This window comes from Tetrao urogallus (assembly GCF_951394365.1).
Source record: "Tetrao urogallus genome assembly, chromosome: 1".
Lineage (NCBI taxonomy): Eukaryota > Metazoa > Chordata > Aves > Galliformes > Phasianidae > Tetrao > Tetrao urogallus.
The window spans coordinates 85,398,880-85,415,884 of NC_136813.1; the positions used below are offsets into that span (position 1 = coordinate 85,398,880).

At 41.2% G+C, this 17,005-nt stretch overlaps 1 protein-coding gene across 1 annotated transcript in view; it reads left to right on the forward strand.

The window, feature by feature from the left end:
• Positions 1–126: 126 nt before the first annotated feature.
• The window catches only part of HSF2BP (heat shock transcription factor 2 binding protein), a gene marked incomplete at both ends in the record, with an annotated part of 35,580 nt that continues 18,701 nt past the window's right edge, over positions 127–17,005 (forward strand). Inside the window, 4 exons of the mRNA XM_079544830.1 lie at positions 127–162; positions 2,512–2,659; positions 8,987–9,090; positions 12,945–13,094. Coding sequence (XP_079400956.1) covers positions 127–162; positions 2,512–2,659; positions 8,987–9,090; positions 12,945–13,094 — 438 coding nt within the window. The remainder of the gene's footprint in view (positions 163–2,511; positions 2,660–8,986; positions 9,091–12,944; positions 13,095–17,005) is intronic.

Sequence of the window (17,005 nt, forward strand, 5' to 3'; positions counted from 1 at the left end):
CAAAACGCCCAGCCCAGCCCCTCCCTCAGGGCAGCGGCGCAGCGTGACGCGCCGGCGCAGCACCCTCTTCCCGCCCTTTGCCTTCCCCTCTTTTTCCCGCCCTGCCGCCGGGCGGTGCTTGGTGCCATGCGGCGCTGCGCGGGGCAGGCGGGCGAAGCGCAGGTAGCGCCCGGTTGGAGGGCGGGCTCTGCCTGAGGGCTGCGGGGAAGGGCCGTGCTTCCCTCTGCGCGGAGCGACTTGTTGCAGCTGGACGTTGTAGTGCGGGGGAGTGTTGGGTGAAAAAAATAAATCCTGGTTTATCTGTGTGAGGGTCTGTGGTTTACAGGGAGGAACACCCTGCGTTTTGAGCCTCGGTAGTGGGTTTTTCCTGGGTTTGGTCGCTGAGAGCAGATCATGTGGTTTTTATGCTATGCTTTGTAGTTTTGAACTTACTGAACTGTATTTCTGGCTTTCCTGTTTGTCTGACTGTAAGTGTTCACCTGGTGTCCTCTATGGAGTCCTATTACATATGCATATGTGTTCTTGAGACTAAAATGAGTTGTTTTTCTGTGAGTTGCGTAGCGTTGTGTGTCTTGATTGTGCTAACTTTCCCATAAAGGCTCCCTAATTGCAACTGCAAATTAAAAATCTTCTTCCATGTCTGTATTGATGGTGAGTGGAGTTAAATCCAGTCACTGACTGGTTGCTAGCAGAATTCCTCAGAGGTCGGTACTGGGGCCAGCCCTGTTTTATATCTACATTGATGATTTGGATGAGGGAATTGAGTGCACCCTCTGTAAGTTTGCAGATGACATCAAGCTGGGAGGGAGTGTCAATCTGCCTAGGGGTAGGAAGTCCCTACAGAGGGATGTGGAAAGGTTGGATAGCTGGGCTGAGGCAGTGGGATGACCAGGTGCTGGGCTCTGCACTTCTGTAATAACAACCCTGGGCAATACAGCAGCTTGGCGCAGAATGGCTGGAAGGCTGTTCTCAGGAAAAGGATCTGGGGATGTTAGTTGGCAGCGTGCTAAACATGAGCTAGCAATGTGCCCAGGTGGCCAAGAAGGCCAATAGCATCCTAAATTGTATCAGAAATAGTGCAGCCAGCAGGAGCAGGGAGGCCGTCAGGACAGTGATAAGATGAGAGGAAACGGCTTCAAGTTGTGCCAAGGCAGGTTCAAGCTCTACATTAGGAAGAATTTCTTCTCAGAAGCAATAGTGATGCAGTGGCACAGGCTGCCCAGGTAGGTGGTGGAGTCACCATCCCTGGAGGTGTTCAAGGAAAGGGTAGTTGTAGCACTGAGGATCATGGTCAGTGGCCATGGTGGTGATGGGTTGATGTTGATGTTGGACTAGGTGATCTTAAGTAGTTTTTTCTAACCTTAATGAATCTGTGATTCCATAATGACCTGAGTTTGGATGACTGGACTGGAGATGGCTGTACCTTGAGGCGATGGTTTCTTGTATTCTCTAGCACACTCATCTGTCTGAAAGAAGGTGAAACAGTATGTCAAGAATCTCAGTTTCTGAGACCCGCACCATTCCCTAAAATTTAAACTGCTTAGAAATGTCATTTTTGCATTGTGAAAGTTTACTAGGTCATTAATGTTTTAGACAAAGGAAGCTGAACTTTTTTCTATGTCAGTGTGTAGCATCTTTAAGATGCAGCAGTGTGCATACCAAAATACACCAGAAACTGGAGTTGGGTAGTTTATTATACAGAAAAAGTTGGTATCGTTTTAAAATCAATACACGTTCTCTTGATCTGTGCAATTGAAGTTATTTCATTGCAGTATCTTGGCACAAGAGGAAATAATACATTTCATAGAACCATTTTAGTTAGAAGAGACCCTTAAAGGTCATCTAGTAGAACTTCCCTGCAATGAACAGGGACACCTACAGCTACATTGGGTTGCTCAGAGTCTGGTTCAGCCTAACCTTGAGCATCTCTAGGGATGGGGCATCCACCTCCTCTCTTCTTGTTTTGATTTGGGATTGAGTTACTTCTATGTGGGATTGGATTACAAATAGCTTTTGCTTTTCACAAAAGGTAAAGTACTCTGAAAAAAATACACATTTTCTAGATAACTGAGGATCTTGCAAATATTTGAGTTAATTAAAAAATGGAGTTACAGTGTATGTTTTACAACAGTTTCTAAACAATAGCTTTGCATATGTATAGCATTTTCAGACATGTGAATGTTAATTCTTACAGCTTTCTGAGGTACATTGCACACATTTTAGGTGAAAAAACAGATGTGAAAAGATAATACAATTTGCTTTAGGCCAGAGTGGCAAAAATCAGATTACACTCAAAGACTTTCTGTCCCAGTGACTCGCTTTAAATTATTGCTCAATAGTTCTCTTAAAATAAGGTTATGAATTTCTAAATTGATGTAGTGCAGAACAATACTGTTGAGAGAAAGGACGCAAGCAGAAGTGTACTTCAAAGCAGTAACAGTGTTATTTTCTGGGGGGGAGGGGGTTTGTTTGTTGTTATGTTGGTGGTTGTTTTGTTTCCCATTTCAGAAGGATGAAAGCAGCGAGGACTTCGTTCAAGTCAGAAGGAGGGATTTGGAAAGGCTGACAACTGAGGTCATGCAATTGCGGGATTTCTTACCCAAGATACTCGATGGTGATATTGTGTGGACGTTCCAGAAACTGGATGCTATTGAATCAAGTGAGTGGTGCCATGTTGTAGGCTGAGATAGTTTCTGCCAAGTCTATTCAGTGCAAACTGTTTTGCCCAGATGAATGGTCGTAGAGTTTGAGGCGTTCCAAGTTTAACTGTGCTGTTTAGATTGCTTCAGGAAATTAATGTTTTTGCAATGAAGAAAATTAGAAAGCACATTAGAAATAATTAGGCTTAGGTCAAATTAATTTTTAATATTTTGCTGTGGATAATACAGTTCACATGGTCAAAGAAGGTGCATCAGGAAAAAAGTGACTCTTCTTGGAGGGAATGGGAAAGTATTCTGTTTTTCAAAATGTCTCTTAAAGTGATCAGCAAAAGAACAGGTGAAAAAACAAACAAACAAACCTACAGTTAAGAAGCTAAATTTGAAGGAATAAGTAATAGCTTTGTGTTTAATAGGTTGAGCTTTGAAAACAGCTATTCTACCTTGAGTTTGAGTCAGATCTTGACTTCTTCTCTGTGAGACTTTCTCTTGATGAATACCCAAGCAGTCGAGTGAAAGATCTACCTAGCAAGTCCCTGCCTCTTGGTGTGAGTGTCTACATAATCTCTGGCCCACGTAGCCTTCTGGAATGAGACCTTAACGTATAATTTTTTAACCTTCTTTGGGACTTTGGCTCAGATGGTAGAGAGTTAGATTGTGGTTTAGCCTCAAATAAATGTATTGGCCACGAAGTACTGGAAGAGAAGCAGAGCTCTGGAGTCCTACACCAGAATGCTGGCTATGTTGGTTAAGATAGATATGGAACCACTTTTCATAGGATCCTTTGGTTTGAAGTTGCTTTCCTGCTATTAACTAATTTTCAATCAAACTTCCATAGCTAGAAGTACAGTAGAGTACCTAGGAAACATCATGACTCAAACATTTCTGTAACTTCCAGAAGTAACCACTTTTCAGAATTACATTCTAGTCTTTAGAGCTTGCTGCAATTACTGGCAGAACTCTGTTCTAATTGCTCTAATGCTTCCATTGTCTTTTTCCTCCAACAAAAGTCTAGGACATAGGCACAAGGCCTGTCTATGGTGCCAAAGAATGTATTGGGGTGGAGTTTCCAGTAGTCTCCATCATCTGCTCTTTGGAAGGCTTCTTGCATGCCATGAAGTACCAATAGAGATAAGGAGACTGTACCATCTCCTGCTGCCTCTTAAAATGTCATCCATGTCACAAGATGTGATGTGAGATCTTGAAATGGTCTATGCTATTGCATGGTATCAAGGACTGTTGCCTGTTGGGTTAAGCTTTCAACATCTTCAACTCGTCACATCTTTCTTTTATATAATTTTAATCAGTGCTCTGTATACTCAATGAAGATTAAGATGTTATAATTATGAAATAAACAAGAGAGCTAGGCAAAGCAGATTATGATAACAAAAAGAGGATAGAAAGCTTACCTGTATCCTGGGCTCACTTACAAAACTCCAACAGAGTGGATCTCAAGATCCTTCCCTACTGGTAGCCAGCTCTTAAATGGGTCTAGGAGCCAGGCTCCACCCCTTCCTGCAGCACAGCTGAATTGCCTTCACCTGTGCTCCTCTGGCTGACTCATTGCTTGCCTCAGGTGATCAATCAGAGGTTCAGACCATGACACAGCAGTTCCCATACATGCTCAGCCACAAAATTCCTCTTATGGTCCTTGTGTCAGGCACCAAGGTGTCATTATTAGTGCATTCTAGCTGCGGGTTTGTGTTGTTGACACACTGATCTCAAGACTTTCTTCCAAATGTTTTGCTGGCTTGCCATTACTCTGTAGGTACTTTGGAGGAATTGCTGAAGTCAATCTTTAAACTATCTTTTGTGTGTATCCCCATAAGGGAGACTTTTCTTCCGATTAATGTTGTGTCTTGATTACTTATTCAGGCTTTTGCTGCTGTTTTCTTCTACAGCTGGACGTGTCAAGTGGTGATTTTTGCTATTCCATTCTGCTCCCACTTCTGTAGCAACAACAGCATGGAATAAGATACGCTGTGGAACATGCTGCTCACAAAAAGTGAGATGTCACAGGGGCACCATTGCAGCTGTGGGCAATCCTCTGGCTTAAAATAGTGAGTTGTCTGGTTCTGGTCAAGTAGGGTCTGTGGATGTTGATCCTTAAGTAAGGTCTGTGGATGTTAGTGTGTGAAGCTTACAGGACTCTTCTGGCAGCTGCTTGAGATGGTTTTCCATACAGGTCTCATTGAACCCTGTGGCTGATCCAGGCTTTCAGCAACTATCAGTTTTCTAGGTAATAAACCTAGAACATCTAAACATCAATTGGTTTATAATCTGGATTATAGCCAGAGACTTTAAACACCTCTTGTTTGTTCAATTGTGAGACTGATGACATCTTGAATAGCTTCAGGAAGCTCTGAGATCATTGTATTTATCACTTGCATAGCTTGATCAGTTAGATACCTGTTTGCTATGGGAGTATCTCGCTGGTGGTATCCAAGATCTGAACTGGCAACAATACAACTGGCACTACATTTGTGCTGCTGTTGAAGTCTTTGCTAAGGCTTTTTCCAGCATGATTCGTTGTCTCAAAAAGAGGGGTCTGTTTTCTTCTTACTGCCCTATTCAGGAAGAGTGGTTGGCTCCAGGAACCTTAGAAAAATTATTATACACCTATTCAGCAAGACCTAGCCCACTGTATATAGCACTGTTTGGATCAGTAGAATTGGAATCCCATCACTTGTTGGCATTCATTATAACTGTACTCACTTCTCCACTTCCAAGAGCATGGAGTTTAGATCTCTTTTCCAGAAAATACTCTGGTGTGACCTATAGCATAGAGAAGAATGAGCCCACTAGAAGTGTTTGCCATTTCTTCTGTCACACCAAGTGTCTCCTTTTTTTTGGCTATGCTGTTGCTCTCAGGGAAAAATGTCACTTCTTCCTGGAGTCAGATTTACCATTGCAGTGGTAATGTTACATATTTCCTGTTTGTATAGAGATGTCATTTTGTATTTTTTGCTCATCCTTGTTGACAGTGAACACTGCTTCTTCGCTTGTTTAAGGCAGACAATCTGAACCTCAGGATTTTAGTCTCAAAAAGGAGGGAGCTTTCTTACCAGGGAGTTGGGACTTACAGACAATGGGAAAATCTGTCGGGCTTCCTCTGTGCTGACAGGACTGCACTTTGCAGGGAGTGAGCAGCACAGCTGTGGTGTTTAACATCAGAAAGATGTCTGGTGCTCATTCAACTGCCATATGTCAAGGGATTGTCAAGTGTTGGGACTGGTAAATCCAACCTTGAATTCACTTCAGAGCACACCTGGAAGATTTGACTGGACGCAACAAGAAGAGTTCCCAGGATTGAGGCATAGCTGACAGTAGGTCTCTTTATCAGCTCTTTTCATCAGTCCTACCATTTTTTCCCTTATAGGATAGACTTAATGTTAGTTTCCTTTGGCATAAGCCATCACAGTACCTTAGTGGTAAATACTTCTCCTTTTATCTGCAAATCTTCAAAAGACAGCACGTAGTGCTGACCTTATATATGCAGACCTTAGTTAATACCATTCCTTTTCTCCTGGCTCAGTCTTGGTCTCAGAAATCTAGTAGTGAGATGTGCAGTATCTTCATATGCCTCCCGGCACTGCCAGTACTATATTCAGGATGAATCCATCTCGTCAAGGGGTGGAGGTGATTCTTTTCACTCTGGAGAGTTTGTCTCCTTGCAGTGAGAGAGGGCTTCACTAGGAGTTGGTTTCACAGGGTGTCCTTACCTGGCAAGGATGAAGAAGTTCTTGGTCTGCCATTGATAAGCAGAACATGCCATCCTCAGACTCTATATGTCTTTATGTTATAGAATCATAGAATATCCTAAGTTAGAAGGGACCCATAAGAATCATCAAGTTGAGCTCCTGGCTCCACACAGGAGCACCCAAAAATCAGACCGTATGTCCGAAAGCATTTGCCAGAGTTCAAGAAGAGTCTGGACGATACTGAAGACCCGCGTTCACAAAGTAATAAGATACATGGGACTGGACTTTGTGAAGGAAAGAAAAATTTCCTATCACTTGAACAGTTCCTCAGAAGCTCAATGAATCCATCCCCCTGTTCATTTCTATTAGTTTCCTTTGAGCTGTAGGTTCAAAAGAATTGCATGTTTGGAGAGAGCACCCTGGCCCCTGGGCACATCCCGGGAGTGGGATTTGCATTGGCTGGATGCTGTCTGTTGAAATGTCCCGCTGTTGGTGGTTTAGCATCCCACAATGGTCAAATGGAAATACATCTCATCTTTTTAGAAGAGCTGCTCTAGGTGTCTTATTTTATATCTGCTGCTCAAAGTTGCGTGGATGCATTGGACATCATAACGTTTTGTCAATTAGGACAAAGAAAGAAAGGAACTTCGTTTCCAAATAATGTAGAGCTATTAAACTAAATGTATTTTTTTATGTTACTTTTAAGCTTTATGATATACTCTGCTCTTGTGAGGCCCCACCTGTAGTACTGTGTCCAGGTCTGGAGCCTGCAGTACAAGAAAGACGGAGAGCTGTTGGAGAGGGTCCAGAGGAGAGCCATGAAGATGATCAGGGGACTGGAGCACCTCCCCTACAAAGACAGGCTGAGGAAGTTGGGCTTGTTCAGCCTGGAGAAAAGAAGGCTGTGGGGTGACCTCATTGCAGCCTTTCAGTACCTAAAGGGAGCCTAAACAGGAGGGGAGTCAATTCTATGAAAGGGTAGATAAGAGCAGGACAAGGGGAAATGGTTTTAAGTTGAAGGAGGGAAGATTTAGGTTGAGTATCAGGGGAAAGTTCGTTACCAAGAGAGTGGTGAGGTGCTGGAACAGGCTGCCCAGAGAGGTTGTGGATGCCCCGTTCATCCCTAGAGGTGTTCAAGGCCAGGTTGGGGCCCTGGGCAGCCTGTTCTGGTATTAAATGGGGAGGTTGGTGGCCCTGCCTGTGGCAGGGGGTTGGAGATTCATGATCCTGGAGGTCCCTTCCAACCTGGGCCATTCTGTGATTCTGTGATATCTTTTTATGGCGTGATCGTGTGTGTTACTTGGTAAGTACATTCAGAAATATTGACTGTGTGTGAGGGGAAGTATATATAAGGCATGCTAAGCCATAAGCAACAGATATGATCAAGGATGTGATGCTTCAGGTGGTGCATAACTTATTTTTAAGCTTTTAATGTTTAGAGTAGATAATGTCTGCCTGTTTATGAAATTACGTAAAGGTATAAACACACACAATAAAACTAAGTAGCTGGAGCCATGTTTTTTGAAGTAAAAAAGTATATATAAACAGTGAGTGTGTATATATATATATATGTATTTGTACACACACAATACATATATATACACATATATAAATACACAATACATATATATACTTACTAGGTATATAGTAAGTATATATAAACACAATAATTGTTCTCAAAAAATCCTTACAAGTTTTTTTTTTTTTTCTTAAACAGACATCAGGATCTTGTAATATTTGTAATATAATAATATAATTATTATTGCATTATTACGTAATTATTGGTATTTTTATAATACTGAATTATTTTAAAATACATTATTAAAATAATATAAAAAATAATGTAATATTTGAAGCTTGATTTCCAGCCACTATGTAAAGCACCTGAAGTGCAGCATGAGATGTGTGACAAATCAGACTCAGTTTTAAGGGAGTCACTGGTAAATTGGGTTATCACTGGCACTGTTTAAGTGACTCATAATGCTTTATGCACATTCATGTAAAATATTGGAAGTAGTTGCATAAAATTCCTATTATCCACACAATTTGTGGTTTGTTCATTGAAACATTCAATTTTGAATGATGTTCCTTTTCTTTGATTTTCACTGTATTTCCTGAATTCTGAAGGCAGCAGATAGGAAATAAAATAGAACGCTGGGTACATTTAAAAAAAATCCCTGGGGTGCTCAATTCCAGAATAGTATCTTATCAGCACATGCTATTTAATCATAGAATGGCCTGGGTTGAAAAGGACCACAAAGATCATTTAGCTTCAACCCCCCCGCTGTGTGCAGGGCTGCCAACCACCAGACCAGGCTGCCCAGAGCCACATCCAGCCTGGCCTTGAATGCCTCCAGGGACGGGAAATCCACAACCTTGGGCAAATAGGGGTATTTCCAGTCTTTTGCTGTTTTGAATCAGAAGCACCATACATTTAGGTTTGTTTTTTTAAGTCCTGTTAAAATGTGACAAATTGCTAAATACCGGTTTGGCCACTAGGAGGTGGTCTAACACAAGCAGATGTTCAATGTGTCTCATAAATACTGTGCTTAGTGGATTCATTTTTCTTTAGTGCAAGCCAGTTGGCTGTAACTTATTATTTCATTTATCTAATTTATTCTGTCACAGGCATGGAGAAAAAGGAGGAGGAAATAGAGCAGCTGAAAATGGATTGTGAGCACTTCAGAGCCCGCCTGGAAGCAGCCCAGACAGATTGCATGAGGGAGAAGAAGGTATATTTGCCATCAGGATAGTGAGATCTGTATGCTTAAGTTCTGAGTAGGAAATTGGGAGCAAGTGATTTTTCTTTTCTGTGTGTCAAAAAAACTTCCTCAGCCTGGAAAACAGGCTCTTTTTGGCCTTTGTAATGTTAAAATCAGCCACTAGTTTTCTGTAAATGCATAGTAACATGCTGAAGTATGGCATTGGGTGCTCGGGGAGATTGTGGTGTAGATGGCATTGAAAAGGTACAATACAAAATCCATTCTTTTCAATTCACTGCAACTGTAGCATGTTTTCAGAGAGGAGAACAGAAGAAAATGTAAGCAACACAACGTGCAAAATGATGCTGGCTTCTCCTTTGGTTTGCTTTAAGCTGCTTACCTGTGTTTAGTTTGAGGTTCTTTCACAATGCACCTATTGACCCAGTTGCCACATACAGCTGTGAGTTGAGACAGAATTTCAGAGCTGCTTTTGCTATGTCAGTACAGTGTTTAGTGATTATAAGAGGGAAATGCTTAACAATGCAGGAATAATGAAGACCACGATCTCTCGGATCTTATTAGAGTCCAATAGACTTCACAGAAGATTGCACAGACTAGTGGTTAATTGTTGAGAGGCAGTTGTGAAGCAGTGGTGATTATTTGCTGCAAAAACTGCCTTCCAAGGAAGAGTGAGCTTAGCAGAAGCTCATTTTGCTGGAGTTCTGCAGTTAGGATCTGCCAGGTGGAATGTTGTACAAAGACAGATAAGTCTACAGAAATTATAAATAAGTGAAAACTCGTGACTTGAAGTTTTAGGGCATGTCTGTGTGGACAAGTCATTCTGGTGTGAAGTTTAGTATGAATGTAGCAGCTGTCTGGGTGGCAGCTCACTGATGGAATAACTGTCTGTTTGGATACTTTTCTATCTGCTGGGGTAAGTATTGCAGTTTTGCTGTGCTTGTTGTTTAGGCATCCAAATTGAAATCTCAGTAGGATTTAATAGTGCTGCTGCTTTGGATATTGATTAAGTGAGGCCCACCTTTTGTACACATGAATATTCAAAAAAATGAATGGAAGGCGACTTAGGTTAGTGATTTCTTTAGGATGAAACATTTAGTTAAAGCATGGGTAGTTAACTAAGAATTATTGGTGTTTTGGTGATCTTGATCAAAGCTCTTCATATCTTTGCTGTTGTGCAGTGTACACCAGTTGCCTAAATGGCTCCTGTTGCTTGTCAAAAAAATATATGCCCCAGGAGGCAGGCTAGATGATTCAAGACCAGGCTAGGTGTGGCTCTGGGCAGCCTGGTCTGGTGGTTGGTGACCCTGCACATAGCAGGGGGGTTGAAACTAGATGATCTTTGTGGTCCTTTTCAACCCAGGCCATTCTATGATTCTGTGATTCTGCATTTGAGTGGATAGTGTTTATGTACATTGTGAAGTCCTGTAGCTCTTTGGGATGAAAGAAGATGGTGTATGCACAAGTGATTTTTTTTTTTTCCTTTATGATTTTGCATGGTACTTTTCATGTGCTTACTGTTCTATGTATCCTTGTATATAGTTCCAGAATTATTTTTTACATATTTATTTTCTGAAGGAAAAGGAAATGATTCACTGAAACGAATGATAAAAATGCCTTTTCTGGCTGAGCAGTGCCTTTTTCTTAGGGGGCCACAAATCAACATTGTGTTTTCCAGAACTGCTTTGCAATGCTGCATCACTGGTGAGTGAATTGCATTGCTTCCTGAACCTGAACAAAACCTGGAGTGTGCGTGTTATTCTTGGCTAATGCCTCCTTTGTCTGCCTTTTTGTAGTTAGGTGCTTAAGCATCGCTGTATTCCTGTGCCTTGACCATTTCCTGAGGGGGGTGGTGTTGCATAACGCAGCGATTGCTTCACAATTTGAACTCTCAGGAGTGTCTCACTTCCAGGTTGTTTGCTTTCAAGCTCCATTTATCTTCCTGGCTCCTGAATGTTCTATTTTGTTTTCTTTGCTTCGTACCTTTGTTCTCATATTGTTTTTATCTGTGCACCACTGTGCTGTTTCTCGTGGCTTTGCACCATTGTTGGGGGATGTAGCTATGTGGTCTGGCAGAGCTTTGTTTATTTAGCATTAGCATCCCCATGCAAAATGCCAATAAAACACATTAAACTGTACATTTATCTATGGACGGTACAGGAAAAAAAAAAGGCAGGGACAGTATAGGAGATAGACAGAAAGATGCTTGTGGACATTTAGTCGATGCACATGGTAACAGAATAGTTGATAATTCCAGCAGTGAGTTATGTAAAAAATAAAATTTGGCTAACTCACCTGAAAATGATCAGAGAATTAAGAAACGAGACAATTTTTGTGACAATTTATGCCTAGGGAATTGGCAGCAAGGTTCAGTCTTTCGCATTTATTAAGCCATAAGGTGAGAGAAACTATGGAAAGAAAATATCCGTGTCAGTCTGCTTGATAGATTTCATTTGAACATTCCAAATCCTTCCCTGTGTGTTCCATTAGCAGCATGATAAAGCAGCTCAGTTCTGGCTGTCAGATGTGATATAGGGGGCTAGGCAGGTGATTGATGACAATCAGACAAACAACCTTGTACTGGTTGATTCTATGTTACATAAATTTTTAGGTGACTACCTTTCTATTCTTTCCAAACTGAAAGCAAAATATTGAGGCGAATCTCTAAAATGCCAAGATAGGAACTTTAAAGTCTCGATGGGAATATGTGCTTGAAGGTTGTGTTGCATTTGCTTACTTTGCAAATTGGCATTGAAAAGATGCCTTCTCATTCCCCAGGCTTCATCCTGATAAGCGGATAAACAGGGAAGAGTGGGCTGAGGAGAATGTTTTCTGTGCTGAATCTGAAAATCACATTCCCCCCCACAGAATGGGCAGATCAAGATCCTTCTGTGATCTGTGGTTCTCTCACTTAATCCCTGAGTTAATGTCAGTTTTCTTGACAGGCCCTTATCTTTCCCTGCAGCACTAATACCACCCCTCAGCACTACCTGGGAGTTCCCACCCATCTGGCAGACTGTGGTATCCCAGTCTCCATCTCACTGTCAGCACTAGCTTGAAGCTGAGAAATGCAGCAGTTTTGCTGTACCTGTAGCAGTCTGTGGGAAGCCAGTGAGACACAGAATCATACGTAATCTTGTTACATCTTTTGGCCACCTTCCTAAGTCTTACTGAAAAGTACTGACAGATTGAGACTGAGTCCTGGATGTGTTGAATTGCTCTGTTCTTTCTTCAGCTCCATTGCAAGAACTACTGAGCACCTCACTCAGCTGCAGGATACACAATGGAGCGTGGGCTTTTCTGGTCTTAAGTGTGAAAGGCACTTCAAACTTCAGGCTTGTTTTTCTAGGGACTCTTACTTTGCCACTACTTTTCAGGAATATGCCAGTTGAAAGAAGTTAGAAGAACCAACAGGGATAGCCAACGTTTCTCCCACATTAATGAAGGCAGCCCACTTTGAAAACCAGAAGAACCCTCCCTTCCTGTGAGATGTTCCCGGTATCTTTTGTAAAGTGGCTGGAAAGGCTGACTTCTGATGCTGAAATCTCTTCCCTCTCTGAGATACACAGCTATTTGCTTAGGATGAGTAGACTTTCTTATCAGACTTCTCTAGGTGCCCCTCAGTCTCAGTGGGTCACTTGGCCTGCCCTTGTGGACAGGCTTCTGGTTACTGTCAGCCTAAGTGATATGTTTACTACTTGGCTGTAGCTCAGGAGAGAAGATTCACATTGAATGCAGTGAATTTGCTCCCCATCCCACACACACCCTTCTATATATATGACTGTGGCGTTTCTTATTCTGTCCTGTAGCCTAGAAACATCTGGGCTGACATGAAGTGCAACCCTAATTTCTTTGTGTCATTTCAGGAGAAACTAGACCTCCGGCAGCACCTGCGTGAGGCCAAGCAGCAGCTCCTGCAGCAAGCAGAGTATTGCACAGAAATGGGTGCAGCTGTCTGCACCTTGCTGTGGGGTGTATCTAACAACGAGGAGGCTGTTAAAACCATTCTAGGAGGAGTAAGTATGGCAGGTGAATACTTACTGGTGGTAATGCTGGTAGGTATTTAAAATAAGTACCTTGTTTTGTTACACTTTTTAACATAGGAATATATTTCAGAAATAAATTGGACAACAAAGATGTTTCCTGATTTGAATATTCTCTAGGAAACATCCATGTTCTTTTAAGAAGAGCAGGAAATATTAAATGCTATGCAGTAATTAAATTTTGTTTTAGCAAGTAAGGGTTACCTGTTGTCTGCCACACACAGTTAATTTGGAAGCAAGGCTACAGCTAGCATAACATTATCAAGCAGCAATTCCATGCTGGCAGAAAGTTTGGAGGAGCTGTTTCCATGAAAGGAGGACACATTCATCAGTTCTACTTCCTTGAATCCTTACCCCAGTACAGTCTTTGTGCTGCCTTAATATTTGTGTGAATCCTGAAAGTTTAGAAAGTGTAGCTGTTTCAAATTTAGTGGATCTTAATAAATCTTCAGTGTTAAACATGAGCAGGTAGTTTACTGAAAACAAAGAAAAAAAAAAAACAAACAACCAACAACCAACAAAACCCCATCAATTATAGACAGCGTTAATGTTATAACTAATATAATTTCACTGCAGCTGGTGGAATTAGGAGAATCAGAAGAATAAGCCTGACAAAAATATAATTTTGGTCTTCTCGAAGCTGACATGAGAGGGAGTTGTATTGAAGCTGAGTAAACTGATGTCACAATTTCTTTTGTTTTTTCAGCAACATGATAGCTTTCAGTGATACCTTTTGATCATTCAAGGTATAAAATACAAAAAAACTGATAGGTGGACAGATTCTACAAAGCCCACCCATAGCTGTAAAACCAGAATAAAATCACATTCTGTATTTTCAGGACAGTTTATAACTGTAAGAGCAGATAATCATTTAGTGACCAGGCATTGTTTGACTTGTGAAATGGTATTGAAAGGGCACGCTTCCCACAAACAAAACACTAGCAGTGCTGTATATGACCTTCTACAAGCTGAGAGTAAAGTTAGTAGAAGCCTTGTTGAAAACAGTCTTAAATAGAAAAATCAAATAGCATTAGGTAAAAAGCTGAATTATACACTGACATACAGTTGTGTGGAAAGCCTAACTATGAAGATGCAATTCTTTTATTTCTAAGTTTATTTGAAATCCCTAGCAATCATTAGAGCCCACTGAACTGCTGCATTTCTGGTGAGGGTCATAGAAACATTTTTGGGCGTAACTTGCGGAGGTGCAAGTAAAATGATAAAAAAAAAGGTTTGCAACAAGGCTACTGTGAATTAGATAAATGGATTGCATGGCACTGTATCAACCACAGATTACAACTGGCAGTGAGTCAGGTTATTAAAAGACGATGGAGGATTGTCATACAAAGTTTTTGGTTTGGGTTATTTTTGGACAAGCTGTGCAGCTTGTAGTACCTTCTCAGGGGAAGATGCTGTGAACTACAAAAACGTATGAGAACATGAAGAGTGCTTTCAAACTATTGCTCATATTTAACCGTGTGGGGAAGGGTGGCATCAATTCAAAATAACTTCATGCCTTGGGGAACAATGCTCAGCTTTTTCAATCACTGCACGGATATAGAAGTAGTTCTTTTATATAGCTCTGTAATGTAGATTGACTGATATGATATTTGTGACTAATAAAGCATTCATGTCGATGCGGGTTGGGCAAGTCAAAACTTGAGCAGCAAATTTCAAGTGTAACATGAATAGCTTGCAAGGCAGTGGGAGAGAAGTGCCTGGCATTTGTACTGATGCTTCACATTTCCCGAAAGAACCTAAAGAAACATCCGGAGAAGCAGCATGAGTGACAGTATTCAAGTACACCTACCTGCATGTGCTAAGGACCAAGTAAATTAACTTCTATGAGGTTGTTTTATGTGTCTTTCAAAAAGACACATATGACACATGCTTCAGATGGGTATTCACACCGCAGGGCTCTAATGCGGAAACAGAAACTGAAGGTTTAATTTCAGAATAACATCAAGGTTTACTTCAACATAAGACATTTTGGACGTTACCAGGTGAGCTGCTACTGCAGTTATCTGTGATGGTGAAAATCTGCTCTGTATTTTATGGCAGCACTTTCGTATGTTAACTGATGTTTTCACTGAGAAGTTACATGGAATGCAAAGGAGGGGCTCACTGCACCATTTCAGCTCAAGCACATTAACGGCTGCTCTCAGAGCTGTCCTTATCTCAGCGTCTCTGGGTGATTCTTCAAGTTCCATGAAAACACTGCCAAGCTAATCAGAGACTGCACAAAGTATGTCATGTTTCTTATTTATAAACTTGACTGATCTCTGCTTCCTCATCTGAGAACTCACCACTAGTGAAATGATGGTTGTTTGGAAAGAAGGCTCAGCAGCAAGGACACCAGTGGCACCTCAATGGACCGACTAATAATTTTGCCTGGTTTCTGGTTTCCTTAGCACTCTCTTAGTACTACTCTTGCTTTGTGTTCTTGTATGAATACACTTTTTTTTATAGTAGCTTACATTAGTCTGCAATACTCAATTTTCTTCCTTTATTTTCTCTTGTATCCTTTGTTGCTTAAACGATAGTCACTGCTTATGTTAAAATGACCATCTCTGAGGAGCATTACCCATACATATACACAAAATACATTTGGTGCAAGCAGAAGCATACTTTTTTTCCCCTTGTCTTTCTCCATAACCCCTTCATTCCTATTCTGGGACTGCAGTTTCATTTGTGAAGAAAGAGTGTTGGCTCACCCTGCCTTCTATGTCCTACTGTTGAAGTCACCCCACACGAACTGTGCTGCGTTTCTCCCAGATCATGTCTTCAGTGTGGTCTGTGTGCAGCAGTGGAGAAATAAATGAACAGTATCGGTGGGTTTTAAGTATTGTGAAGATGGTAGTTTTGATAAAATACTGAATATTTCAGTCACTTTGCAAACTAAGTAGGAGTTCAGCAATTTCACAAAGTGATGGGAATTGTAGGCACTTTCTTGAGCTATTTGGCTTTTCCACTGGCTTGCTGCAGGAAGTGACGAGGTTTCAGTTCTCATGAGATGACTTGCAAAATTATTAAGCACACCAGGAAACCTGCGCTTTCTGTTATGCTATTTTGATCGAAAAAACAGAATCCTCTGTGGGAAATAGTGCTTCAGCAGTGTTTTACAGGTCAGCATTTAAGGAGAAGCCGTTCTTTCAGTTGCTCTCTGTGGGTTCTGCCTGCATCTCTGACCATGTTCTTTGATCTGCTCTGAGCTTCGTGCTGGATGATTAATTCTTCAAAGGAGATACCCCAAAACGGAGCAGTATTCCAGCTGAGATCTTGTGCTGCATAGTGGAGATTGTATAACATAATTACAAGCCATGCTTCTGTTTACTCATTCTGGCATGATGCTTGTCTTTCCTAGGTGACATTGACTTAAATTTGACCTGTGACCCAGAGGAGACCTCTATTTCCTATTCTAAAGAGCTGCCCAGCACGTTATTCTTCATCTTATATTGAGCAATACATGAATCCTTTTATTAGGATCTCTGAGCATTTCATTGGTTTTTTTAGGAAATTCATAACAAGTCATGCAGGCTAGGCAACTGTCCGGTTGTCAGCTAGATAGAGTTTTGGCAAAAGTGGCTGTAGTTGAGGCGAGTATGAAATGCCTTGCAGCTACTGCAAAGCAAAGAGATAATGGTCTTGGTTTTGAGAGTAAGCATTTTGTTTAATATGCATTATTTAGAGTTTAGGATGTAATTATGCAATAATAGAGTTTTATAAACGTAGCACTGAGTAGTTTCCCTTATTCTCCTGAGATAATGGTTCCAAATATTAGAGAATTAAGCATGTCACTTGGTGTTTACCTTTTACTTTATACTGTTTTATGAGGTGACTGGATGCTTTAATAACTTTGCAGTTTGTCCAGTTTTATTGTAGGA